The sequence below is a fragment of the Leguminivora glycinivorella genome, chromosome 21 (genome assembly GCF_023078275.1).
Source record: "Leguminivora glycinivorella isolate SPB_JAAS2020 chromosome 21, LegGlyc_1.1, whole genome shotgun sequence".
Classification (NCBI taxonomy): domain Eukaryota; kingdom Metazoa; phylum Arthropoda; class Insecta; order Lepidoptera; family Tortricidae; genus Leguminivora; species Leguminivora glycinivorella.
This window is the reverse complement of record NC_062991.1, coordinates 1,581,572-1,608,446: the sequence shown is the minus strand read 5'-3', so window position 1 is coordinate 1,608,446 and position 26,875 is coordinate 1,581,572. Positions and strand designations below refer to the sequence as shown.

At 35.6% G+C, this 26,875-nt stretch overlaps 2 protein-coding genes across 3 annotated transcripts in view; both read right to left on the bottom strand.

Annotated features, from left to right (window-relative positions):
- Positions 1-3,479, bottom strand: part of LOC125237294 (fibulin-2-like) — a 59,383-nt gene extending 55,904 nt beyond the window's left edge. Inside the window, exon 1 of the mRNA XM_048144284.1 lies at positions 3,335-3,479. Coding sequence (XP_048000241.1) covers positions 3,335-3,392 — 58 coding nt within the window. The 5' untranslated portion in view covers positions 3,393-3,479. The remainder of the gene's footprint in view (positions 1-3,334) is intronic.
- Positions 3,480-13,001: 9,522 nt separating this feature from the next.
- Positions 13,002-26,875, bottom strand: part of LOC125237532 (sodium- and chloride-dependent GABA transporter 1) — a 41,712-nt gene continuing 27,838 nt past the window's right edge. For both annotated transcript variants that reach the window (XM_048144654.1, XM_048144653.1), the window contains exons 4-12: positions 25,949-26,050; positions 24,708-24,879; positions 23,934-24,124; positions 22,468-22,648; positions 20,711-20,835; positions 19,883-20,127; positions 17,050-17,253; positions 16,343-16,510; positions 13,002-15,458 (exon numbers count right to left, since the gene is read on the bottom strand). In XM_048144654.1, the coding sequence (XP_048000611.1) occupies positions 15,360-15,458; positions 16,343-16,510; positions 17,050-17,253; positions 19,883-20,127; positions 20,711-20,835; positions 22,468-22,648; positions 23,934-24,124; positions 24,708-24,879; positions 25,949-26,050 (1,487 nt within the window). In that variant the 3' untranslated portion in view covers positions 13,002-15,359. The remainder of the gene's footprint in view (positions 15,459-16,342; positions 16,511-17,049; positions 17,254-19,882; positions 20,128-20,710; positions 20,836-22,467; positions 22,649-23,933; positions 24,125-24,707; positions 24,880-25,948; positions 26,051-26,875) is intronic.

Below are 26,875 nucleotides of genomic sequence, written 5' to 3'. Positions count from 1 at the left end.
GTTAATGTTTGTCAACCAATCGGAACCAGTATAAGAAATTTCTTGCAATCTGATTTATAACCTTCAGTATGACATAGTTCTACAGTGGCCTATGGGTTCCAATTGATTGACTGTTTGTATCTCAACGAGAAGCCGTTAACGTTTATCTCAGACTAAGCGAGTTTCATGGGACTATCACCAAAAGCCCAAAACAAAATCTCTTTCTCACATTTTGGTCGTGTCAATTTGAGTTTTTCTATATAAGCTTCAATATCCGTACCCGCAGCTCATACAAAGCTACTCATGGAAGCCCCGCTAACGAGGGCGATTCGCGCTATCAATAATGTTGCTCTCGAGATAGACATTTTTACATGCTCCCTGAATGATCTCACAAAGGCCACTATGTTAATTTTAGTTTAGTTTCTTTTTTTATATACTGGCAATAACTGTTTTATTGTTTGGTTCGCTTATCTATCGCATTAGGAAAACCTGTAAAGATAGATTTAAGTTGTTTTTTACCAATAAAAAAAAATACTTTTTTTGTGATTTCAGTCTTGGTCCTATAGCAAAATTTACTTAGTGAGACCTAAATATAAACGGGTTAAAGTGTTTGCTTTTCATTCAGATACATACTACATAAAAAACATTCCAGGAATAATAGATATAAACGTATGACTAGTACGTCAGTGTGACGTATACATGGGTATTTATTATGAAAGAAATTGCAAATAATCGGTAGGTAACTTATATTTTACTCCGTTACATAGAATAACGATTTTCTTACAATGTCCTGGCTTTATGCCTCCACTTAATCCCCGCTGATTTTGGAATTTCAACCTTCCTGCTTTATCATATGGTAAAGTTTTCAGTGACGGGTGTTTGAACTTTGTTTAAAAAATGTTAATTACTTAATGACAGCTAAGTAGGTCGGAGCCTCAAGGTCATGGTTGAATTTTAGTTAATTATGTCCTAATATTCTTAATTACCTTATGAGTGGATGGTATTACAGGGTATAATTTTCCTCTGAGGGTGAATGACGTACTGAACGTGTAGCTCATACTGAACGGCTATTAGCCGTATTTATTAATATGCTGGTCTATGCTGTATATATTGAAGTTGCCATGGTCATTTTAGTTAACACATGTCTGCTAGAAAGTCACACTCACAAGGTACCCTGTCGCCTTCAGATTTGATTGATTTTTATATATATTATAGAGTAGTCAGAAACAACAGACACGTATTTTTTATAGCGGCCCAATCTCATCCTGTTGGGAGAAGTTACATACATACATACATACAATCACGCCTGTATCCCATAAAGGGGTAGGCAGAACACATGAAACTACTAAAGCTTCAGTGACACTCTTGGCAAATAAGGGGTTGAAAGAAAACGAAACTGTGACATTGCAGTGACAGGTTGCTAGCCTCTCGCCTACGCCACAATTTAACCCATATCCCATAGTCGCCTTCTACGACACCCACGGGAAGAATGGGAGTGGTGAAATTCTTAACCACGTCACCACACAGGCAGAAGTTGGGAGAAGTTGTCATTCGAATTTCCGAAAAGTGACAAAAACCCTCTAATTTGTTGAGGGAGATTTGTTCAATCATATTGATAATTAATTACTGATTTCGTGATATGTCAGAGAACATGAAAAAATAAGAGACACGTATTCTGCGCTTTTACCCGAAACTCCAATTTTATTTAAAAAAGACATGTCATAGTTTCATATTTTTCATCGTATGTAGGGGAAGGTTGCTATCATTGGACCACTTAACTTCGCTGCTCTATAATTCATAGGTTTTATGTCAAAAAATAAAACTACTTTGAGAAGTTTTAATTCTTGACATCAATTTATGAATTACCTTATTCACAATAAAAAATATATAATAAATTTAGAGAAAATTCGTGAAAAGGTTTTCATAAACTGTTGCCTTCTTTGGACCAGAGTCGCCTTCAATGGACCACAAAGTCGCCACCAATGGACTTAGGAAATTTAGACCAATGGTCCAATCAAGGAAGCTTATGGAAATCGACAAAAAATATTTTTTGAATAAAATATTTTTTATAGAAATTTTATAATAAAAAAAAATATATATTCTTTTCATATGTACTAGTTTTTTCTTACATATTGTCTATTTGCACATTGGTGAATAATTCTAAAAAAAAAGTTGCCATGATTGGACCGGTCCGATGATAGAACCCACAGGTGGTCCATTCATAGCAACTAATCACATCACAAATAAAAATATGAAAAAATAGAGAAAACAAATGCCTGGAAACTGTTGTTTTAAAATTGCTCATTAATAAATATTTAAGCATTATACGTCAACACAGAAATTCAATTGTCAAGGTATTTATACTTTCGTGATTTTATTCCTTCGCGTAATTTAACTTTCACAGCGCTCGAAACACACTGCGACTGAGGTTACGGGATGGCCCAAAGTGAGACCTAAGGTCTCCTTGTACCTTACTGGATTCCATCTAGCACGATTAGATTTAGAAATATTTAAGTGGTCCACTGAAAGCGCTGGTCCAATGATCGCAACCTTCCTCTATGTATGTGTAGGTAGAACCGTGCTTTTCAAGACCTATTCATGCATTTCATTTTCAGCAATTCCCGCCAAATTAAGGGAAAAGTTAAATTTGTTTTTATTAATTCCTATTTTGTTACCAAGATTTTGTTGATTAATTGAGATTTTATTAAGTTTTATTTCGTCATTAAGGTTCTCTAGTATCTATATTTTCTTAATTATAACAATTATCCTGTATATATCTTACGAAAGTCGAATTATATTACTAAATGTTGGTAACAAAATAGGATCAATTAAAATTTGCTGACGTGGCATTGTACAAAGTTGACGGGAATTGCTGATTTATTGCTTATTGTATTTATATATTTTGATGTTCATGAATCTTCACGTTATTATTGGTTGTAATTAAGTAGGTATATTTTCAGATTTTAACTTTTTAGGATTTTTTTCGGTCTTCTTATAAGCTTTTTAATTTTTCAAAAGCTCATTCTCATAACATCCATCATGAAATATTTAAACTAAATGACATTACAATAATTATCGTACCTAATTGAACTTTAAGTAGACTCACAGAATATATAATGGTACAAAATACTCATTCTTTCAAAATTACAAGTATGAAGTACTTTGGTAATTGCTTTGCCACTCAAATATACCTAATCATATGTATATCATCACACTTTTTATTAATTAACTCAAGTAACACATGTTCTGAACTAAGCAAAATAATTGCACCAACACCAACAATCATAATCAGTGCAACATGCACTATTTACGCAAGAATTATCAGCATTATCATAAAATAAACAATAATACATACCTTGAACGAAACCACACAACACAATCGCACTAACTACACACAACTTCATATTTTCCATGTTTTATTTTACAAAACGTTCCATTTCAGTTTGAAAGTTCGATTTTTGAATTAGGAACGCTCCATGGATCCTTGCGCGAGCGGCGTGCGCCGGAGACGATCTATTTTGGTCGCGCATGCACCTCTCTGTCTTGGCAAAGAGTAGGATAATACAGACAGTCTATTCGATTGACACAAAGGATGCGGTATATTTGGGCAATTTTTTTCAAAGTTGTCTATGTCCACCCCACTTTTTTTGTAACATAAGTATATTTTACACGATTCATACTCAGAATCGCGAGGTCTTTCGATCCTAATAGGAGAAAAAAATGTCCCAAGATTTTCATACATTTTTCAAACCTTCCATTCCGTTACCGCCATACAAAATGTATGAAAAAATGGTCACGGAATGGGAAAAAAACCTTGGGACACTTTTTTTCTCCTATTAGGATTGAAAGAGCTCGCGATTTTGAGTGGAAACCACATAAAAATTTGCAAATCCAAAAAAAAGTGGGGTGGACAACTTTGAAAGAAAAAGACCCATTTTCGATCTGCTTTGAGGTTTTTAGAGGAACGCCACGCAAAATGAATTTATTATTGTATGCGCGGGATTGATATCTAAGTTTTGTTTTGGTCTTTCCTATTAAGACATTCTTCTTCAACCTAGCGCTTTTTTACGGCCTAGCGCCAGGGTCCGCTTTCCTGTACAGTCTTCTCCACTTCGCCCGGTCTTCGGCACCTAATTAGACATTATTTTAGTTATTAATTGATTCAGCCATTCAAGCGTGAACAAATAACAGACAGAGTTGGATTTTTTTTAACCCCCGACGCAAAAACGACGGGGTATTATAAGTTTGACGTGTCTGTTTGTGTGTGTGTCTGTCTGTGGCATCGTAGCTCCCGAACGGGTGATCCGATTTAGATTTCGTTTTTTTTGTTTGAAAGCTGAATTAGTCGGGAATGTTCTTAGCTATGTTTCATGAAAATCAGTCCACTATGTCGCGGTCGGGGGTTTTTTCAAAATTTTAATTTTGTGGTCAGGTTATGCCTACAAGTGTATTTAGAAAAATGACGCCAACAGCTGCTATTATAACTGAAACTAAGCTGCTTTTTGACTTACACTGTTGAAGAAAACCGCAACTCACAATTTACGTCAGAAACGACCGCAGATATTCAATGAGCTTCTTCTTTTTGATACTTTTATGAAGCGTGATATTTTTGAAAAAAAAAAATGCTTTTTCTACTCAGAATTACTAGCCTTTTACGTTAAAAAACGCATACGAAAATTAGATGTTGTGTAACAAAAAGATTTGTAGAAACGGTCGATTATCTCTAAAGTACAATAATAAAACTAAAACAATAAAAAAAAATATTGGCAAAAAAAAGAAATGCTCAGATATTCAATCAGCTTCACTCTGGTAGAGGAAACTATACGGAACGCAAAAATTAAGTAACGAAAGATTTTATCCGATCCGATATCGGATTATCCGATCCGATATCATATCCCATACATTACAGGCGCCATCTTGGATTTTTTCTGTTGAAATCCTTCCGACATCCGATATCGGATCGGATAATGTGAAAACGGTCTAAGGCTCATTTATTGTGGCTATTGTGGGCACATACTTACATAAATTTGATTGCATATAACCTAGATAGATAGATAGATAAAAACTTTATTGCATAAAAATATCATGACAAAAAAAAATTAGAATATATCTTACATCTACAGAACTAATTACTAGCTTACTATTTAGTAAATACGTTCTGGAATTCGAACCGATGACAATCGGCTTCCTGAATTAATCTATACTCTATTTATTGGACCACGGATCAAAATATGAATAGAATTTTTGGTCTTTCAACTTCCTGAATGCAATGCCTAATTTTTTTGTTTTAATATTGGGGACACTTTACACAGATCAACTTAGCCCCAAACTAAGCAAAGCTTGTACTATGGGTGCTAAGCGACGACATACATACTTAAATTTATTTATTTGTGTGATGAGCACAGATATTTGTTCCTGAGTCATGGATGTTTTCTATGTATATAAGTATTTATATATTATATATATCGTTGTCTGAGTACCCACAACACAAGCCTTCTTGAGCTTACCGTGGGCCTCAGTCAATCTGTGTAAGAATGTCCTATAATATTTATTTATTTATTTATTATTTATTTATTTAAATAAATAAATACATACGTATATAATACATAGAAAACATCCATGACTGAGGAACAAATATCTGTGCGAATCACACAAATAAATGCCCTTACCGGGATTCGAACCCAGGACCGCGGCTCAGCAGGCAGAGTCACTACCGACTGAGTCAGACCGGTCGTCAAAAATGATGTCATACATATGCCCCATCTGTGTATTACTTTACTCTTTACACCTCCCACTCGCCTGCAGCCTCGCTGAGTTATGGGACGCTCAGGACGCTTCGCACCTTCAGAACAAAAACGTCCTAACTCCCTACCAACTCCATACATTCTTACATCTTTCTAACTTTGACGGTTGCATTTATAGCGCAGGAGAAGAAAGTAGTAATTATCTATGAAAGTTAATATGATGTTGGTTCTTTTTAATTTGGTCGGTTGTTTCAGAGCTTTTTGTTTATTTTAAAGATAAAAACAAAAACATGGCTAACGGTGAACTTTTGACAGGTTTGAGATTAGGAGTCAAATGTCAAAAGGGCTTTAACAAATGAGTCTATTCATTATTCTTGACACAAAATGATAATATTGATGAGATGATTTGTAAGACAGTTACTTCAATTCGCTTTTGGATAGACTTTATTGGAAAATAATTAATGGAATAGGTCTCAATTTTAATCCATACTAATATTATAAATGAGAAAGTGCGTGTGTCTGTTTGTTTGTCCGCTTTTCACGGCAAAACAGAGAGAAGAATTGACGTGATTTTTTAAGTGGAGTTAGTTGAAGGGATGGAGAGTGACATAGGCTGTGTAGTCGCGTGGCACGTACCTACTATTCTTCTGAGTTTTGCGTAACTTATTACTCTTATTATTAGTATTAGTTAAATAAAAAGCTTAGGAATTTGTCGTTTTGCGGGCAAGTGAGCCTTGAGTTGCCATAGGTTACGGTGACCGCTATCCATCAGGCGGGCCGTATACCTGTTTGCCATCGACGTGGTGTAAAAGTGTGAATGATCTGTTACGTTAGTAGCTTATTACTAATCTAATGGTTGAAGTAGTATGTACAGTGAGCGCCTGAAAGGACTCAAAATACTTGACCTCTACACACTACAAGAATCATTTTCTGATATTTTGTGCACAGGGCATTCCGATATTTAGGCAGATTTTTATTTCGTTTTCTGTTTTACTTTTTTTCAAAAGTTCAAAACTCACAGGAAAAAAATAATGTCTGACATTACATACATTGTATAAAATGTCTTATTTCTTTCCACTCAGTTATTATTTGTCAATTTGATCCGGAGGTCACGGGTTCGAACCCCGGTCAAATCAATGAGTTTTTCGAAACTTATACTGTGCGAAATGTCATTTGATATTTGCCAGTCGCTTTTCGGTGAAGGAACATATCGTGAGGAAACCGGACTAATTCCAATAAGGCCTAATAGTTACCCTTCGGATTGGAAGGTCAGATGGCAGTCGCTTTCGTAAAACTAGTGCCTACGCCAAATCTTGGGTTTAGTTGTCAAAGCGGACCCCAGGCTCCCACAAGCCGTGGCAAATGCCGGGATAACACAAAGGTGAGGACGACGTATGGCCAGAACTCAGAGGAAAAAAATTGTATGAAAATTTCGGGACACTTTCAGTCAGGTTAGGATGGAAAGGGCTCATGATTGATGAAGAAAAAAACTGTGAACTTTTCACCCATTTCTGATATCGACTGTACTGTAACGAACAAAAGTATCAGAATCAGAACAAGCGGCGAAGTGATTCGTAGAACCGCCGGCCGCTATCTAAACACTCGTTTAATTGCTTCCAGTTGGATTGTGTTTGTGTCTTGTCTGATTTATTTCTGTGCATATTTTGCATAACTTTGTTTCTTGGAATTTACGTATCTTTTGATATTTAGTATTTTACTTGTCGTGTTTTGGTAAACAGTTTGAAGTTTAATCAGAAAAACAGAAGATAATAGGCTAATTTCCTATACTTACTAAAAAAAAATATTTTTTGTAGTGCACGAAATAAAGCACCACATAATTAGAAGAAAAATATGGACAGTAAATAGTTATTTTTAAACATAATTTCTAATTAATAAGTCAAAAAGAAAGATATAAAGTAAATGAATTGACACTGACGTCGTCACTCCTCAGTATTTCATAGTAATTCCATATTAGCAAATCGTTTTGACAGTTAATAAAAAGAAGAGCTGATTTGACTAGTGGGAAATTAGCCTATTATTTATTTATTTATTTATTTAAACTTTATTGCACAACTAAAGAAACATGTACAAATGGCGGACTTAATGCCAAAAGGCATTCTCTACCAGTCAACCATTGGGTTAAACAGAGATATATATGTTGGCGCAGGAGAAATAATAGCTAACAGAGACAAATATAATCGTGACATCAAACATAAATTTACTAAACTCAGGTTGAATACTAATACTATATACTAATACTATATTATATTGTTGTAATAATTTTTTTTTCTTCAATCATGCATACTCAAACTTTGTTCAACATACCAATGTAGGTATTATAGTAAGAAAGTTAAAAAAAAAAAAAATTGTTTCAAGATTTTATCGCTAACTGTAGGTAGGTATGTAGGAACATATCATTCAACAGGTACTTTAGGAGACTACTAGCAGAATTCGATGGCAGTATCATGTCACAATAAAATAGCTACAGAGTCTGAGTGAGTGAATGAGTCGATGAGAGAGACCTTCCCATAGAAGATAGGTGAAGAGTCATGACTGTCCCGATAGTAACTTTCTCTATGTTTTTCGTTCTGAAAATTATTTTCAACTGTCTCCGTATATATCTGTTTTCTTGAGCAATGTTATATGCTTGTCATCTTAGGTAATCGTTCATATAAGCTGCCCCTCAGCCCTGGGCGCGACGGAAGACCAGCGCTGTGGTACTTATAGCAGAGCATATGCTGAGTGGCGTCCTTTTGTAGCCACCAGCGCCAAAAAAAACAGAATGGAACCTATTAGAAATTTGACAATTTGACGACCGGTCTGGCTCAGTCGGTAGTGACCCTGCCTGCTAAGCCGTGGTTCTGGGTTCGAATCCCGGTAAGGGCATTTAACAGTATGTATTTATTTATCTAAGTACGTATATCGTCGCTTAGCACCAGTACAAGCTTTGTGTAGTTTGGGGCTAAGTTGATCTGTGTAAGGTGTCCCCACTCCCCAATATTTATTTATCACTACATAGTATAAAACAAAGTCGCTTTCTCTGTCCCTATGTCCCTATGTATGCTTAAATCTTTAAAACTACTCAACGGATTTTGACGCGGTTTTTTTTAATAGATAGAGTAATTTTAGAGGAAGGTTTACATGTAGGTATAGTACCCGTGCGAAGCCGGGGCGGGTCGCTAGTTTATTTAAAAAAAAATAAACTAATGGGACGATCCAAGATACCCACATAGCAAATTTAATAAAATTTCGTAAAACTGTAATACTAAAAATCAGTCCGTACATGTCTTACCTTAAATGAAGCCTGTATTTGCATAATTTTAACCAGTCAAGGCCTCCGTGAATGAATTAAACACAATAGTATTAATTTTATGACATGACTTCCATATGTATACAAATTTATGGTCTTCTTCAAGGCGGTGTTACATCAGCCCCCTTATAAGGAGTGTCTGGTGTATGTTTCCAACGCCTTCCGTAGTTTTGGAGGACCAGTATAATCTGATCCTCTTGGTACAGTCGCCATCAGATATATAAGAGCGCCCGAGGTACTCAAAAATATCTGAACACGCCTCTATTGCCTAGGCGTTAGAGGCGTGTTCAGATATTTTTGAGTACCTCGGGCGCTCTTATATATCTGATGGCGACTGTACTTTGAATGATTTTTTTTTATTTCCATTATAATTTTCGATTAGGTGGGTTTTATTAGAAGAGAAAAAGTTTTCCATTGAGTAAATCCGATGTAAAATTTTACAAATATGTATGATTTTTTTTTATTACTATTTTTTTTACATTTATCCATCACTTCCGTCAGCCTATGAGTCCATAAAACAGATGTTGCCTGTTACACCTTGTATTCAAATATAACGATTTTTCTTTATTAACCGTGTTTTTATTTGTTTTCCGTTAAATTCGACACGTAGCTAGGTTCATTATCAGGAACCACCCGTATATATATATATCACTTTTAGTTAAATTCGCAAAAAAAAAATTTTCATCCTTTTCATACATAATAAATGAATTTATTAGTGTGAGAGACCCTTAAGAATAACATTCAAGTTAGTGACAAGTGATTGACGGCATATGTCAAAACAAATAACATTAGGAATTGCTAAAGGTTGTCACACACGTATATTTAGTAATTATCTTTATGTTTTAATAACTCGATAACCGTAAGTGCTAAGACGCTAGTTTCTTGGAGAAATTAATTGTAATTGATCTAAAGAACCTTCCCTTAAAGTTAACGGAATTCAATAAAAATAGGTATATCATGGAAAATTCAGTAGGTAGAGCTATGTTCTTATAGACAAGTCGGCTTAAAAATTATACCATTATTTACATACCTAATTTTTCAGGTTATTCTCAAGAATTGTGTAAATTTCATGCCATGAGACGATTTGTTGGTAAGCTCTAGGAATCGCAGGGTTGGAGCAGATGTGCTAAAAGGTCCGAATGATACTAATTTTTTGACAAAACTTTTGTGGCACAGTGACTTGCGGCCTCTGCAAAATTACGAAAGCACCTACATAGAATAGTAGTGTTTTTTTTATTATTATTATAAATGGGCTTACTCTTGGCCACAGACTAGCCAAAGGCAAAGACGTGGCCTACGATGGAGTGAGCTCGCCCAGAAGATGCCTGTTCACTCTTGATTTGAAGGTTGCCGGGTTATATAAGCTCGTAAATATAGCCGCCGGCAAGGAATTCCACTCCTTGGCAGTGCGCATAAGAAAAGAAGAAGCAAAGCGCTTCGTGCGAATTCGTGGAATATCTACCAAGTAAGGATGGAGACCAGCCGTGCGTCTAAGAGTCCGATGGTAGAATGGGGACGGTGGAATAAGCTCGTGTAGCTCTTGAGCACACTCCCCGAAGTGCAACCTGTAAAACACCGACAGACTGGCGACTTTCCGCCGATGGGCCAAAGACTGATAGACTGGTAGATTTGAAAAGAAGTGGCCCGCCGAGTTTCTTGCCGGTTCCATAGTGGATACCCCCTCCAACTGAGGGGGGACTGAAATCTTCTCGAAGTTGAGGCGTAGGGTTAGAGCCCGCTTAGCTTTATTTGACGTTCACATGCGCATTGTACGAGTAATATGCCTACTTGGAAAATAAATATTTCATTTCAGATAGCGGTTGAGGATCGAATCTTGTTGTCCCTTTCTAATGCATAAGAAATAACCCTAAGTTGATAGAAAATATTCTCTCAAATTCTGCTGTAATTTGTTTTTTCATAATGCAGAAACGTCTGCAAGCGACACTACATATTTTTAAATTAAAGGAAAAATGGAAAAATTCACCCCTCCGGTAGGACTTGAACCTGTGACCTACGGCTTTGCTCCTCCCCCTCCTCCTCTTTAGTTGGTCATAGCGACGGCTCCGACAAAGCTGTAGGTCGCAGGTTCGAGTCCTGCCGGAGGTGTGAATTTTTCCATTTTTCATTTAATTTAAAAATTTCTGCTATAAAATTAAATAATGATTTGTAAAGACAGACACACATTATTTCTATTTTAATAGTAAACTAGCTATAATTGAATTAGATGTGGCAGTTCGCACGTGGGCGATAACAAATTAAATTGTACCAAAGATGATATAATACGCGATATTAACTACAATGACATGATACTTTATAACAAACGATTGGTTAGAAGCCAGAAAAATAAATTAATTTATAGCATAAATTAAATAAAACAAGATCATACCATCCCATACATTAATATGCGACCGCCTACGAACGCGCTTACACTCCACCACACATAGATGGCGCCACAAAAAAATGCCTTGTTGCCACCGATTATTTATAGATTGGCATTAAGTGTAAATTCCGAGCCGTAAATCTATGTCAAAAGTGACACTTAACGCCATCTACAAGTATAATTGAAAGCTACAAGACATTTTTTTTGTGGCGCCATCTATGTGTGGTGGAGTGTAAGCGCGGTCTTAGGCGGTCGCATTTTCATGTATGGGATGGTATGATCTTGTTATATTTAATTTATGTTTATAGTTTTAAAAAAACAAGAATAATAACAAAATTAAAATGTTGAAAAAACCCCAGACATAGAGAACCGATTTTCATGAAACAAGGCTAAGAACACGCCCGAATAATTCAATTCAGCTTTCAAACAAAAAAAAAAAAACAAAATCGGTTCATCCGTTCGGGACCTACGATGCCACAGACAGACGCGTCAAACTTATAACTGTGGGGGATATCCCACAGGTCTAACACTATAAAGCAGAGATCTATAGCACAAGGAAACCAAGAAAGTGTACACGGAATTTATTCAATGATAATGATAATGAGATATTCGATAGAATCGAGTTTACATTTTTAATTGTTCTTTGATATCACTTTGCACATTAAGGGGGCGTATTGAATATAATGATAATGAGATATTCGATAGAATCGAGTTGTGCCTAAGAGGCCACAGTACTGGCTGTTGAAGGAATATTGTCATATTTGTATTTGGTATAGCAACCGATTCTATCGAATATCTCATTATCATTATATTCAATAATAACACCCCGTCGTTTTGCGTCGGTTAAAAACACGCTTTACCTTGAACCTTTTTAATTTCTACTCTTTTGGTCAGACTATATTTACATACAGGTTGACCTAATAAAAGTGAATTTCTTTTTTTTTTTTGCCACTTTTATGAAATGTGATATTTTTGAAAAAAAAAAATATATGCTGTTAAAAATACTCAGAATCACTACCTTTTCCAATCCTAGAGGTAGTAGTTAAAAAATTGTCCCACACGATTTTTTCTTATTTTGTTACCATTTTCCGTACATGTTGTGAGGGGTCAAAAGAGGAAAGTAAAAAAAAAGTATGGAAATTCTGGGACACATTTTGCCTCCCAGTGAGATTGAAAGTTCTCGTGATTCTGAGTACAATCGACTAAAATTCCCTAAAAAAATTAAAATAAAAAAAGGCAACAAAAAGAAATGCTCAAAAGCTGTTATTTTAGAGCGAAGCGTAAGAGCGTTTTCACGTTACCCGATCCGATATCGGATGTAGGAAGAATTTCAAAGAGCTGGACTAGCGTCTAGCTCAACGATTTTCATTTCGGCCAGGTCGACAGACAGCCTTAAGTGCGTTTTCACATTATCCGATCCCATACATTACAGGCGCCATCTTGGATTTTTTCCATTGACATCCGATCAAACCGATTTCAAAGGCAAAAATCAAAGATGGCGGCTTCAATGTATGGGATATCGGTGACATCCGATATCGGATCGGATAATGTGAAAACGGACTTAGACTTGTAGAATTAAAAACAAGAATGGTTTATTAACTATTTAATGAAATATATAAATTACGTTCACTATTTCTGGTATGCCACTTAAAACTTAAAACACAACATTTGATATGTGACAGTTTTTGGATGTAGGTACAACAAAATTTAGACCATAATTTGACAGTTCATAATTTTCACATAATTTTAATTGACATAATTTGTCATAATCTTTCACAATTGTAGCGTAATTTATTTACTTAGATTAAAATAAAGTACACAAAAGTATGCAACTAAATTTAAATCTAAAGTATCTATATTTTAGTATTTAAAATACATGGAAGCACAATCACCTTAAACCATATTGTTCGCTAGGCTGATGTAAGTATATTGTCATTATTTCTTGTGAAAAGATCACAATTAGTCATAAAATATTTTCAGAATTTACAGTTCAAAAACTACATATTTTTGGTTTCAATTTCAGTGAATTGTCAATTTTAAAATGAATCACATTCATACTTTGAAGTTATAATTATAATTTCATACATTGCTCTAAATTGGCACTAAACATAATAAATGGATTGAATTAAGCAAATTTATGTATATATTTTTATAATAATTTACTACCGCAATACATTTATACTTTATATTTCTAATAAACAACTACGAATGTTCACTATGTTTTATATTATTACCTATTTATAAATTGACGATAGTATAATAAGTGAAAAGTTAATTATAATTTGAACACGATTTAAGTTCTTTTAGTTTGAGTTTACAAGAGTATTTATTGGACTGGTGACAATTTCCCGGTGGTTATAAACATTTATTTTTTATATGGTTTCGTTGTCATAATATTTGGCCGATTTTGTTCCTCTGTTAAACGCCCTGTATTTCTTTATTTACTCGACTATGCGTATATTGTAATTGTACTATTTTTGTAGAAAATCTACAGTAGATCCCATCTGAAATATAATTTATAGAATTTTGGTCTCTGGCGGAACACGAAGTGTTACTATAAATACCCTTAAGAAAAATATAATTACGTAAAAAAATGCATTTTAACAAATATGTAAAATAAAAAGCGATTATTTAGTCGACTAGTATTAACATAATCTAATAAAAGAATTAAAGCTGATTAACCAAATACGAGTAAATAGGTATAAAAAATATTAATAAAACTAAAATAACAATCATGTTATAATTTACATCTCGACTTACCTATTTAAATATTTGTATTCATTCAAGATTATATAAAACAATTTGTAAATAATATTAGTGTCATTTAAACTCTTGCATTCATGTAAATAATTTGTGATTAAATAGTTTCAAGTATAGGCAATACATATTATCTTAAAATACATTTCCTAAAACACCATACAGATTCGAAAAACACGCGTCCTGTTGCGTTTATAATATTTGTAATTTAAACATTTAAACTACCAAAACACCAATTAAAACTATACCTAATTCCTTTAAGGATAACGAGATTAAATAGCAGGACACACACACAAACAGGCATTTATATACTGTACTATATCTGATCCATTTACGAACACATGAATTCAATAATATATCACTACATCTCATTCCTAGATAAAATTGTAATTAAATTTTGGCAACATTTTTGCTTGTTAAACTTTCACAGGTTACTGGACTCTTAGAAATATTGATTACAATTATAAAATACAATTGAATACAAGCTTAAATACAATCTAAGCACTAAGCTTTATGGAAGACAACAATAGTAACAGAGTTTTATATTTCGTAACATAGTCCCACTCATACGGTTCGCTTAAATTTTTTAAGTTCTTAAAACACAACTCCTAAATATAGAAATATAGCGTAAAATCTAACATACATGAACGCGTCGCAACGCACCCAAAAGAGTCACAAATTAAAATTAAACTAACTCATAAAAATATTTAAAATATTTTTGAGTATTTCAAACCGAGCAGTTCGAGTTCCTACAACGGTACAATTATTTATAAATTTATGACACATAAAACACCTTTTTCAGTGTTAAAATTGTGCGTGGATTTAGAATATCAATTATTCGTCCTTGTGTAGTCGAATTTAAGATTAGGTGAAATTGAATTACGTCATCTCCGGACCGATGATATCGTCGAACTCACAGATATAAGTAAGGAATGAGATCGGACTTACCAGGCGATTTGTATTGAATACGCCTGTCGTGTTCTTGAACCCACACACACTTGTAGAAGGACGCTCCTATTGGGCTATTGCGCATTTCCATGTCTGTGTACACGCGAACGACTAGCGAGTCGTGTCATCACGCACGCACACAACGACAACTGTATGCGGCTCGTCCGCTCTGTACATGCTCTTATGTTCAACTACACAAGGTTGTCCCGAAAGTCCTTGAGATCGCGGTCATAAGACTAGTTTAAGCTGGAGCGGCGCCGTGCTTCTGAATCTCCTCGGCTTGCATCTTGGTGCGCAGAGCCGGCACGTCCTCGGGAATGCGGACGATCTTGTGGAATTTCTGAAAATATAAAGAAATTGTTGTTTCTACATTTTTATAAGAATAAGAATTTATTTATAGCCTCAAAAACTTAAAACAAACTTTTCATGCTATGTTAACTAAAACAAGTAATATAGATATTGGCAATAGGTTCCAATCTCAGCAAGTGCCAAGCCGAGGGCCTAGCGCTGGTTTTCAGACTGGACCTTCGAGATCGATCGGGCGCAGGTTAACAAATTACCGTGCTAATAGGCTTTCAAATTATATATTACAGGATATTGATATTATAAATTAAAGGTTTAAATATTATAGCTGGCTAATATAACCGTAAGAAGAGTCATTTACAGAAATACTTGGAAATCTGTAAATGCAGGAAATTTTTGACTTAAAATAATGACACAAAAAGTCTGGTCAGATCAGACGCTTGAGCACAAAGGTTATTTTTGTTTATTATTTTAATGATAGGTATATGTAAATTTAAAAAAATAATAATTGCCTTAAAAAACTCAACAAAATGTTTGTGTTTGGAACAGGAACTGTTACTTAATATTTTAATTTCTACAGTACGTATTAGTAGCTAAGAAACTTCGTTTTTAAACATTACCATCAAGAATCTCATTACTATTTGCGATGAAAAGAAGTCTTTGGAATCCTTCTTTCTCTCTCGTGTCTAGATGTCCCTAAATTAACGGTAGATATCTAGAAAGCGCCGGCGTTGACGTAGCTAAAATCGCTAAGGCCCACTTGCACCAATCACTTAACTCAGGGTTAGTGGGCTGTCATCTGTCAAATTCCATATAAAATGGTAGGCTAACCCTTCATTTTCGTTGGTGCAAGTGGCCCTAAGCTATCGATTCCAATTTGCTAATAGGACATTGAAAAATGATAAAATGCCACAAACGCACCTCGCTCGTAGTACCCGGCGTGACTCGCCACAGATAGACCATGTACCCTGGGATGCACAGCATGGAGGACAAGGCCGTGAACCAGCCGAACGCGTGCGCCCACCACGGGTATTCGTAGTTCATGTACTTGATCGGGGTCCATTGCACCAAGTTGAAGATGAACACGCTCTGTTGAAAGAAAAAAATGTTTAATTTGTTATTGAAACAAACACATATTTTATTTCCCTAAATTTCCGACAAATTATGATATTAATGTAAAGGAACATTTACTTCCTTTGTATCTTCTGGAATTCTAGAGAAAGGGCCAACTATTGAAGCATCCAGTTTAAATACCAAGATTTAATCATCTTTTAAACTCTGGTAGGTTTCAGTGTTTGGCAAAAACAAACGGGAGGAGTTTAATACCTACGGCTCCAATTTTTGTGAATAATATTTCATCGAATGTGACAATTTACAAATAACACCAAGTAAGTTTTAGTTTAAAGTAAAGGAAACTCCGAATTAGTATAAAGGTTTGTATTGTCTATTAGTGATATACACCGTTTAAGTAAACTTAAATGTAAAAGTTTACATTTAGGTTTACTTAAACTGTATAAAAAACTAAATTTGGAGTTAAAACAATTTCTATTCCAAAATATGAACTTAATAAGATTAAAGATGAACTTTTAAAGGAGCTTGATTTAAATATAAAAATTGAAATAACTTACAATACAAATAGCAGGCGTGAATCCGACCCAGCAAAACTTCCACCAGATGGTGGGGTAGTACCCGATCATCTCCTTGATGCCGTCGTAGAACCGGTTGACGCCGAACGCCCAGGAGATGGAGACGCACTCGAAGAAGATGAGGAAGAGCAGACAGAAGCCGGAGACGGCGTACGAGTCCAGGATTTGGAAGACGTACATACCGCCCTGGGTAAAAGACGTAATTTTTAAATTAAAAGATAAATGGAAAAGTTCACACAAGTGTTTCTGGCATATCGCCGAAATTACAATACAAATATTTTATTGTCTGCACTGAAATTGTAAAGGGCCTTTTGGAATGAATTTTCAAATTTACACCCAACTACGGAAGTGATTTTATAGATAATGGTTTACAGTAAATTCCTTCACTTCAATGGTGCAATTTACAGTGCAACTTAGATTAGGAAATTTGAGGAAACGACCATAAATTTCCTGAAGCTAAATTGCACTGTTATCTACTCCTATTACACTTCCAAAGACCACGCAACCCCAACCCTTTTAGATCAAAAGAACAACCTCTTGTTCTTAGCGTAAAACTGAGTGAGTGAGTTAGTGAGGGGCTGCGATCCTCGTTATGGGTCATATCTGGCCCAACATGTCTCCATTGCCGTCCAGCGGGGTAATGCAGCGGGAATAATGGAGATTTTTGAGCCAGGTACGATTCAGGGAGGAATATTTTAGCTTTAGTAACGTGTATGACCTACCTAATTTGTATTTATAAGTTAAGAAAACTGAGTAACCTCTTCAAAAAATCTCTGTTAACTTTTCACTTTTTCTAACAAACAGAAATGTTCAACAATAAAGATGACAATGGATTTTAGTGCTGTGACCCATTTCTCAAAACTGAAAGTTACAAGTTACAGTCGAGTTCATAAATATGTTTACATATTTTCACCTTATTAAGGTGAAGAAATGTACACATATTAATGAACTCGACTGTACAAGTGGAAGTATCTTTCCAGCTTATCATATTAAATATTGACTACCACTTGTAAATTGTAACTTCGAAAATGGGCTCAGGACCTCAGGTCTTAACCGCAACCCATATTATTTAGCTGGCTAAAAACAACACAACACAAGATCTGTATCCAGCAGTAATACACCTATTTAGAAACCAGTGTTGCCAGACGGAATCTGAAGTATACAGTAGAAAAATGAATAAAAAACCAGTAGATCGGGAAAAAAAGCAGTAGACTACAAATATTGATACTAAGTGAAGAAGAATGAAAGAAAAATTATACTGTGACATGAACACGGTCCTGGAACTCTTTTAAGACTTCTCACGATTTCAAATTCATGAAGATTGGCGTTGATAGGTTTTTGAAAAAACATACGAAGGTCATTTTTGATAAACTTTTTTTCTTTCTTATCTATAATCAAATGTTTGTATGAAAAAAAAACCGACTCAGAATCCGGCGACACATCAAGAAAAAACTTATCCCATACAATTTTTACGAAGATAAACTTATTCCACACTAGCGGCCCGCCCCAGCTACGCATGGGGATTAAAAATGGTTATACATAGTAAGTTATCCGTAAAAGATAGACATATGCTTTCGCGGACTTTTATGTAAACCTATGAGAGATACAATATTTCGCCATACAGATCATGATATAGCTCAAACGGTTTGGGCAGCGTTTTCGATTAAGGCTCTCAGAAAGTGGGATTTTGTCCGACTTGTTTAGCAAATATCGTTATATTTCAAACAAAGTCTTCACAAATTATATGCTTAAATCTTCCCCAAGAATCACTTATTCATGGGTGAAAACCGCATGAAAATCCGTTCAGTAGTTTTTGAGTTTATCGCGAACACGCATAGACAGACGCGAAGGGGGACTTTGTTTTATAAGGTGTAGGATGCATTCAATTGATTCCATTCCTATTCAGTATCGATGGGGCAGTTGCACAAATAAGAACTTTTTCTCAAACTTGCAATGAAATGTTGTCGGGACTACTACGTTTCCGGTGAGCTGAGTGAAGATAATATTTCAGAGTACAGTTTACAGCAAAAAAAGCCTGCCTGTAAAGCACCCTCCATGTTTCTAAACGTCAAATGCTGACACTACACCATGACATTTAGTAATCAGAAAAAAAAACATTAATAGTAGGTACTAATGCACCTGAATGTCACCGTTTAATAAGTTACCTCAGAGTTAAAAAAAAATTTGGCGCGGAATTAGGAGAGTTTTCTTTTTGCCTAGTAGATTTATTTTTTTCATATCATTGCAAGTTTGAGAAAAGTACTATTATTACATGCCTCGCCGTGAAAAGGGCTTACAGGCTTCGTATCACTATCCTACTCAGATGGATATACCTACACAGCATGTAAGCCCTTCTTTCCCGGCATCTGACGTAATGTACTATTATTTGATATGAATACAGAATATTAAACCATACAAACATCAAACTCTTGCACCCGCCTAAATCGCTATTGCTAATGCAAAGCTACCACTACACTACGAACAATCACATATAAAGTCTGTCAAGCGATTTCTGTCACTAGAAAAAAGCAGCAACTTTAAGAAACGAAGGGATGACAGTTGGCCCATAGAAAATTTTAATTTCGCGCCTTGACTAAGTTGTTGGACCGTCTATAATAAAAATTTGTGGCCAATCCAATTGTTTATACAAAAAATATCGATTTGGGAAAAAGCAGGTAGATTTCTTGAAAAATTACAAAAAAAGCAGTAGATCAGTAGATTTTTTCAAAATCAGGTAGATCTACTGCTAAATCAGTAGATCTGGCAACACTGTTAGAAACATTAAAAATGATAATGATTAAGCAATACAACTTACCTCAGATATACAAGATAGCCCAACCAAATACGAGATGACACAAGTAATCGCGATGAATATCTCCTTCCTCCGTCTGAGCAGTTTCGGCCACTCATCAATGACAGCTGTGATGAAGCCTTCCATGGTGCAGAACTGGCTGTCCAGGCCGATGAGGAGCAGCATGAAGAAGAAGAGGCAGGACCAGAGAGGAGCGCCCGGGAGCTGGAGAACTGCTGAGGGGTAGGCGAGGAAAGCTAAACCGGGACCTGGAAGCAAATGGAATAAGCTCATGAAATGGAATAAACCCATTTACTATGTGATTAACTATTCATAAGAGCGTGTTATTAGGCCTACGTTAATAACGTATACTTTTGAATTTTAGTTAGTTTAATTATTTTCTTCCTAAGGACGTTGTGCTTCTTAACATCAATGATTTGAGCAGCATGTTTTATCTGGTGATAGCACCGTTCTTGACATTTCTCCAAATTTTCGGTAAGGGGAATGAGGGCCCTCTCACAAAAGGGTTACCTACTCCTCTCATTCCTTGTGTCTTATTATATTCCCCGTGAGCAGACCAAATCTTGAAATTATGATTGAATACGTATTTCGCGGTTTTGAAACACTGTTCAATCTTACGTTCTATCCGGTTTGATAGATTTTCCCATTAAGATCAGTCGATGTTAAACGCAAACAAATCATCATTTCTTAAGTCCACAAATGCGCTTAAAGAACAACGTGCTTCAATATTGAGACGCCTCTTATTACTAAATTGGTCAGAATGTATAATACTTAATGGGAGTTAAAGTTTTTTTCTAATATTATTTAAATCATTTTAAAATATGGGTTTACCTGATGCAGCTACTTCAGCCACCGGCCTCTGTTGCTCGTGAGCCATGAATCCAACGACGGAGAAAATGACGAACCCGGCAAACATGGACGTACTGGAGTTGACTGTACACACTATCAACGCGTCTCTGAAACAAGGATGACAGGATTACATACAAACATACATACTATCACGCTTGTATCCCATAAAGTGGTACGCAGGGCACATGAAACTACTGAAGTTTCAGCGCCACTCTTGGCAAATAAGGGGTTGCAGATAACGAAAATGTGACAGATTGCCAGCCTCTCACCGATGCCAGAATCTAACCCATATCCCATAATATACTTCTACGACACCCATGGAAAGACAGGGGTGGTGAAATTCTTAGCCAGGTTAGGGATATTGATAGGATAAATCAGTAAATATAATTCATAATATAATGATTTAGCCAAGTCAAGTCATCCCAAATCTGTAACAGAGATGGGGAGTTTGTAAGGTCAAAAGAAATTACGAGAAACTCGTAGCGGCCATAAGTACTAAATGCGATTTTAAATGTTTGCAAGCAGATGTGTAAATATGTTGTCCATTGTCAACTAACAAATTTGTAGCGTCGAAAACCATACACGTCAGTCATTATTATAAATAATATTTTTTGTGCCATGTGTTACTTGTAAGTCAATTGTGACTTTATTTATTTTTTCAATAATTTTTCTCAGCGTTTTAATACCTACCAATATTAAACGAGGGTTTACTGGTGAAACCCGATAAGTTGAACAAACTGGTTTTTGAAATTCGAACTATGTGCAATTTACACAAATTTCTTATTTAAAAAAAATATTTCGATTTATCGGGTTTCACCAGTAAACCCTCAATTTGAAAATTAAAATGAGATGATTTGAATTAATTTGATTAAAATGAGGCATAAAATTCTGGAATTTTTTAAATCATATTTGGTACTTAATTTAGCGAAAATTAGGAAACTCAAAACTCTTGACATAGTTACTGTGCCGCATAATCACAGTTCAAATACGATTTAAGTGGATACTTAAGTAGAGATAAAAGTCATTTCCTCATGCTTCGCGGAAGATTGTTATCAATAACAAAATATTGACATACGCATTATAAACATTTTTGTCTGGAGTTTCGCGTTATCTGAGAATTAAGAATGTAAACAATTATTGTGCAAGGTTATAGTCTGGCAAACCAAATAGACAGTAGATTAATTTCATTCAAGGTTTTATTTGAGACTTCGAAGTTGATTTGTTAGTGAAAAGTAAAATTATGGTATAATATAATATTTTCTTCAAGTCCAAATTTAGAATCTGTCAAAATAAATTACGAAAAAAACTAAACTATATTGTGCGTTTGATTAGAAAACTTGTTGTAACTGCCGAGGGCCAGGAGCATTCCAAATTATTGACATTTCATTTCAATTTAAATAAATGTATTTATCTGTTATTTATGTTTTATTCCATAATATATTTGTTACTGATCTTAAAAAAGGAACATTATATTTTATGCCATGTATTCATATTCATATATCCTTTCTGCATACGTTTAGTTTTTTTACCAACTTAAATTATGTCAAACTAAATTATGCAAAAAAAACTCACTTGTACACATTATTAGTGAACTTGACATAACTGCAGAGGACCACGAGCGTACCAAGGCCAAGTCCGTACGAGAAATAGATCTGCGTGATCGCGTCGATCCACAAAGCAATACTGTCTACTACAGTACATACAATGGTGTGTTTAAAGAAATGACATGTTGAACTCACTTGTACACGTTGTTAGTGAACTTGTTATAACTGCCGAGGGCCACGAGCGTGCCAAGGCCAAGTCCGTACGAGAAGAAGATTTGTGTAACGGCGTCGATCCACACTTCCGACTCGAATAGCTTGGACATGTTCGGCATCACGTAGAACTTGATTCCTTCCATCGCGCCGGGGAGGGTTATACCTGGGACAAGGAAATAGTTATTTTACATATTGTGTTATACATACATACATACATACATACAATCACGCCTGTATCCCATATAGGGGTAGGCAGAACTACTAAAGTTTCAGTGCCACTCTTGGCAAATAAGGGGTTGAAAGAAAATGAAACTGTGACATTGCAGTGACAGGTTGCCAGCCTCTCGCCTACGCCACAATTTAAATATCTCATAGTCGCCTTCTACGACACCCACGGGAAGAAAGGGGGTGGTGAAATTCTTAACCCGTCACCACACAGGTCATTGTGTTATGTCGTGGCAAAATAAAAGAAGAAATTAACAAGTATAGTCTGTGTCGAATGAATACTCTCAGATTGTATGCTTGCATGTTATATACCTACCAAAGAGGATTGAGTATTATAGAGAGTTACTGTCGAAGTAAAATGTGTAAATCACAGTGCATAGCCATCTCTTGACACAGGCTTAAAACTTTTGAACCTCAGTTTTGACAATTTGGTCCATATTCTTAGCTCGGTGTTTAAATGTCAAATGTTAATATTAGCGCCATCTAGCTGAGCGTACCCCAAAAGTGTAATGCCATCTCACCGTACCTTTTTCTGTATGGTACTGAAATACGTTTTTTTTAGACTTTATCTGTCTATACGGAGTTATATATGCCTTATACTTACGAATTTTATTTATACTGTGATGAAACAAATTATACAACTACGGTAAATACTAATACGAGATTACCTACTATACTTTACCTAATAGAAATGCAAATTGTAATATTGGCGATGTGACGTGATTGTATTATTTTTTGAATAAATGATTGAAATTGAAATTATAATTAACAGGACACCCAGACCCGCTGTTGCCTTTTACAGATCGAGAGGAAATGCTTGCTAACCTTTGATTAGCAGCAAAGTGGAAAGGAAGTACAGGAACAGAGAAGTGAAGTAGACAACTTTCCCGGTCCACTGCACACCCTTCCAGATGCAGAAGAAGCACAACACTCATACCATCTACTTCTAGTAATATATCTACTGAAAGCTACTGCCATCTAAATGTCGAGGAATTTACGAATGATCTGTGATCATTAGAACGGCCAGAAATAAGTAGCGCAGTGAAATGCTTGCCGGACCATCACATGCCTTTCTTGATGCAAAAATCGAGAGACAATGCCTGACTAATCTCTGATCAGTAGCAAGATGAGAAGGAAGTACAGAAAAATAGCAGTAAATTAGACTTTTTTTTATATTCCTTTGATGCAAAAAAAGTGCTTCAATATTTCATTTATTGTCTTACCTCTGATAAGCAGCACGGTAAGAAGGAAGTACGGAAACAGAGCAGTGAAGTACACAACTTTGCCAGTCCACCGCACACCCTTCCAGATGCAGAAGTAGCATAACACCCACACCAGCAGTAAGGTGCCGGCCAGCTCCCAGCGGATGTTGCCGATGTGCTCAATACCGCTGGAGATTTGGAGGGCTCGACGTCTGTAATAGAATGAATAGTTTGTTAAAAATAGTTTGTATTAAAAAAGTATCCAGAAACGTTTGATCGAATGTTTTGATTGTAGCCGACGAAGGTCTCGTTAAAAGACAAACAGCTATTGAAGTTCGTACCTTCATATTGGATGTTAATACTAAAATAATGACAACAGAAAAAGCGACATATTCCCAAAACGAATTAACATGGTCGGTAAGAGCGAAATCTGTAATCTTTTCGTCCTTGAGCACTTTGAGCATACAGTAGGTCTTGTTGAAAGACGACTTTCAATAGTTGAGGTTGTTTCAATTATTGAAACTACGGCAGATGAATCTACAGGAGAAACTAGTGGGAAATGATATGCTGAAGATAGCTTAGTGCCAGAACTTACAGAAAATATTAAAGATAGTCAAAGGGCTAAAGATAACTTACTCTCAGAACTCCTTGACGGGGTCAAAAAGGGCGACTTTAATAACGTTATAGCCGTTGAGCACACAGTTGGTCGTTTTTTTTAAAGACGACCAACTGTTGAGTTTCTAGTCATTGTTAAAGAAGATATTAAAGATAAAAGAAAAGCTAAAGATAACTTACTCCCAGAACTCCTTGACGGGGTCAGAAAGCGCGACTTTGGTAACGTTATGCCCGTTGAGCACACAGTAAGTGGTCTTGTTGAAGGACGACCAGCAGTTCAGGTTCTTGCGGTCGTAGGGGTTGACGCAGGCGGCCGTGTTCCAGTAGTTGTCGCAGTTCCTCCATGGGACCTCTGGAAAAAATATAAATTCTTTGTTATAGTTTAGTATGTAATAATTGGATGTACAAAATCCCTTCTAAGGACCCGTGTACAAAATTTTGTTCATATTCCAAAATATACCCAAAGATTGTCTGGAAGGGATAGCTCTTTAGAGATGTAACCGCTTATTGTCTGCTTCTATTTACAATATTTCTTTGTCTACATTGTATTTTTTGCTGAAGTGTGCCAAATTGCCAATAAAGAGTATTCTATTTTATTCTATTCTATATTTTGAACGTTTAGAGATTCATTGAGAGTTCCAAAGTTAAAAATAATACAGCTGAGACTTGGAGATTAAACTTAATCTATTAATTAATGAATTACTGCTAATAATGTAGACATCCTTGTAACTGTCGAATTTCTGTTTTAAAACAGAATTATATATAATAGTGTGTTACAATACTAAGGGCATTTCCATTCAATTTCAATTTGATGGAGCCAGAAAGGGATACCCCCATTTGCCAGAATTTCATTTGCCATAATTTTATTTGCCATCCTTATCAACAATCATAATATTGTTTCTCATAACATCTTATGCCATAATCATTGTTTACTATATTAATCATGTGCCAGAAACTTTGTTTCCCATAAAGTCTGTTTCCATAATGTCATTTGTCAGAATCATCGAAATCCGTAATTACCACATTCCATAACATCATTTGTCATCCAAATTAGCTACCAGAAAAGTCAATTTCCATAATGTTATTTGGCAGAATCATCGAAATGCGTAATTATAACAGAGACGACACTACTAGAGAATGAAACTGCTATCAGAAAGTAGGTTAGGTTAGGTTAGAATTGTGAACCCCTGGAAAATGAAACTGCTGTCAGAAAGTAGGTTAGGTTAGTTTAGAACTGTGACCCCCTGGAAAATGAAACTGCTATCAGAAAGTAGGTTAGGTTAGGTTAGAACTGCGACCCCCTGGAAGGTTTCTTAAGTGATCGGACTGAAAGTTGACACTTTCCGGCCAAAGGAGTTGTATAACATAATTATTTAATGAATAAAAGATGTGAAAAATGATCAACTAATGAATATTGTTACCTGATCGCATAGACATGAAGAAATAGAAGATGGCCCACGCGAGGATGACGATATAGTACACGTTCATCCAACAGGACATGACTGCCGCCGCGTAGCCGATGCCTGGAAAATAATGCTTAAATTATTTCTAAGGGCCAATATTTGTGCCACAATTAAAAGTCTCAGAAAAACATCGATATCGCTGATAGTTTTTAATTATGTAACAGCTTCAGTTTTACAAATTTAATAAGATTTTGCCCGTGGCTTCGCTCGCGTTAGAAAGAGACAAAAAGTAGCCTATGTCACTCTTCATTCTTTCAACTATCTCCACTTAAAAAATCACGTCAATTCGTCACTACGTTTTGCCTTGAAAGCCGTTTTTTTTTGTTTGTCCGTACAAGCAAACAGACACACACACTTTCCCATTTATAATATTAGTATAAAGTCTAGTTTTTAGGGTTCCGTAGTCAACTAGGAACCCTTATAGTTTCGCCATGTCTGTCTGTCCGTCCGTCCGTCCGTCCGTCCGTCCGTCCGTCCGTCCGTCCGTCCGTCCGTCCGTCCGCGGATAATCTCAGTAACCGTAAGCACTAGAAAGCTGAAATTTGGTACCAATATGTATATCAATCACGCCAACAAAGTGCAAAAATAAAAAATGGAAAAAGATGTTTTATTAGGGTACCCCCCCTACATGTAAAGTGGGGGCTGATATTTTTTTTCATTTCAACCCCAACGTGTGATATATTGTTGGATAGGTATTTAAAAATGAATAAGGGTTTACTAAAATCGTTTTTTGATAATATTAATATTTTCGGAAATAATCGCTCCTAAAGGAAAAAAAAGTGCGTCCCTCCCCTCTAACTTTTGAACCATATGTTTAAAAAATATGAAAAAAATCGCAAGTAGAACTTTATAAAAACTTTCTAGGAAAATTGTTTTGAACTTGAT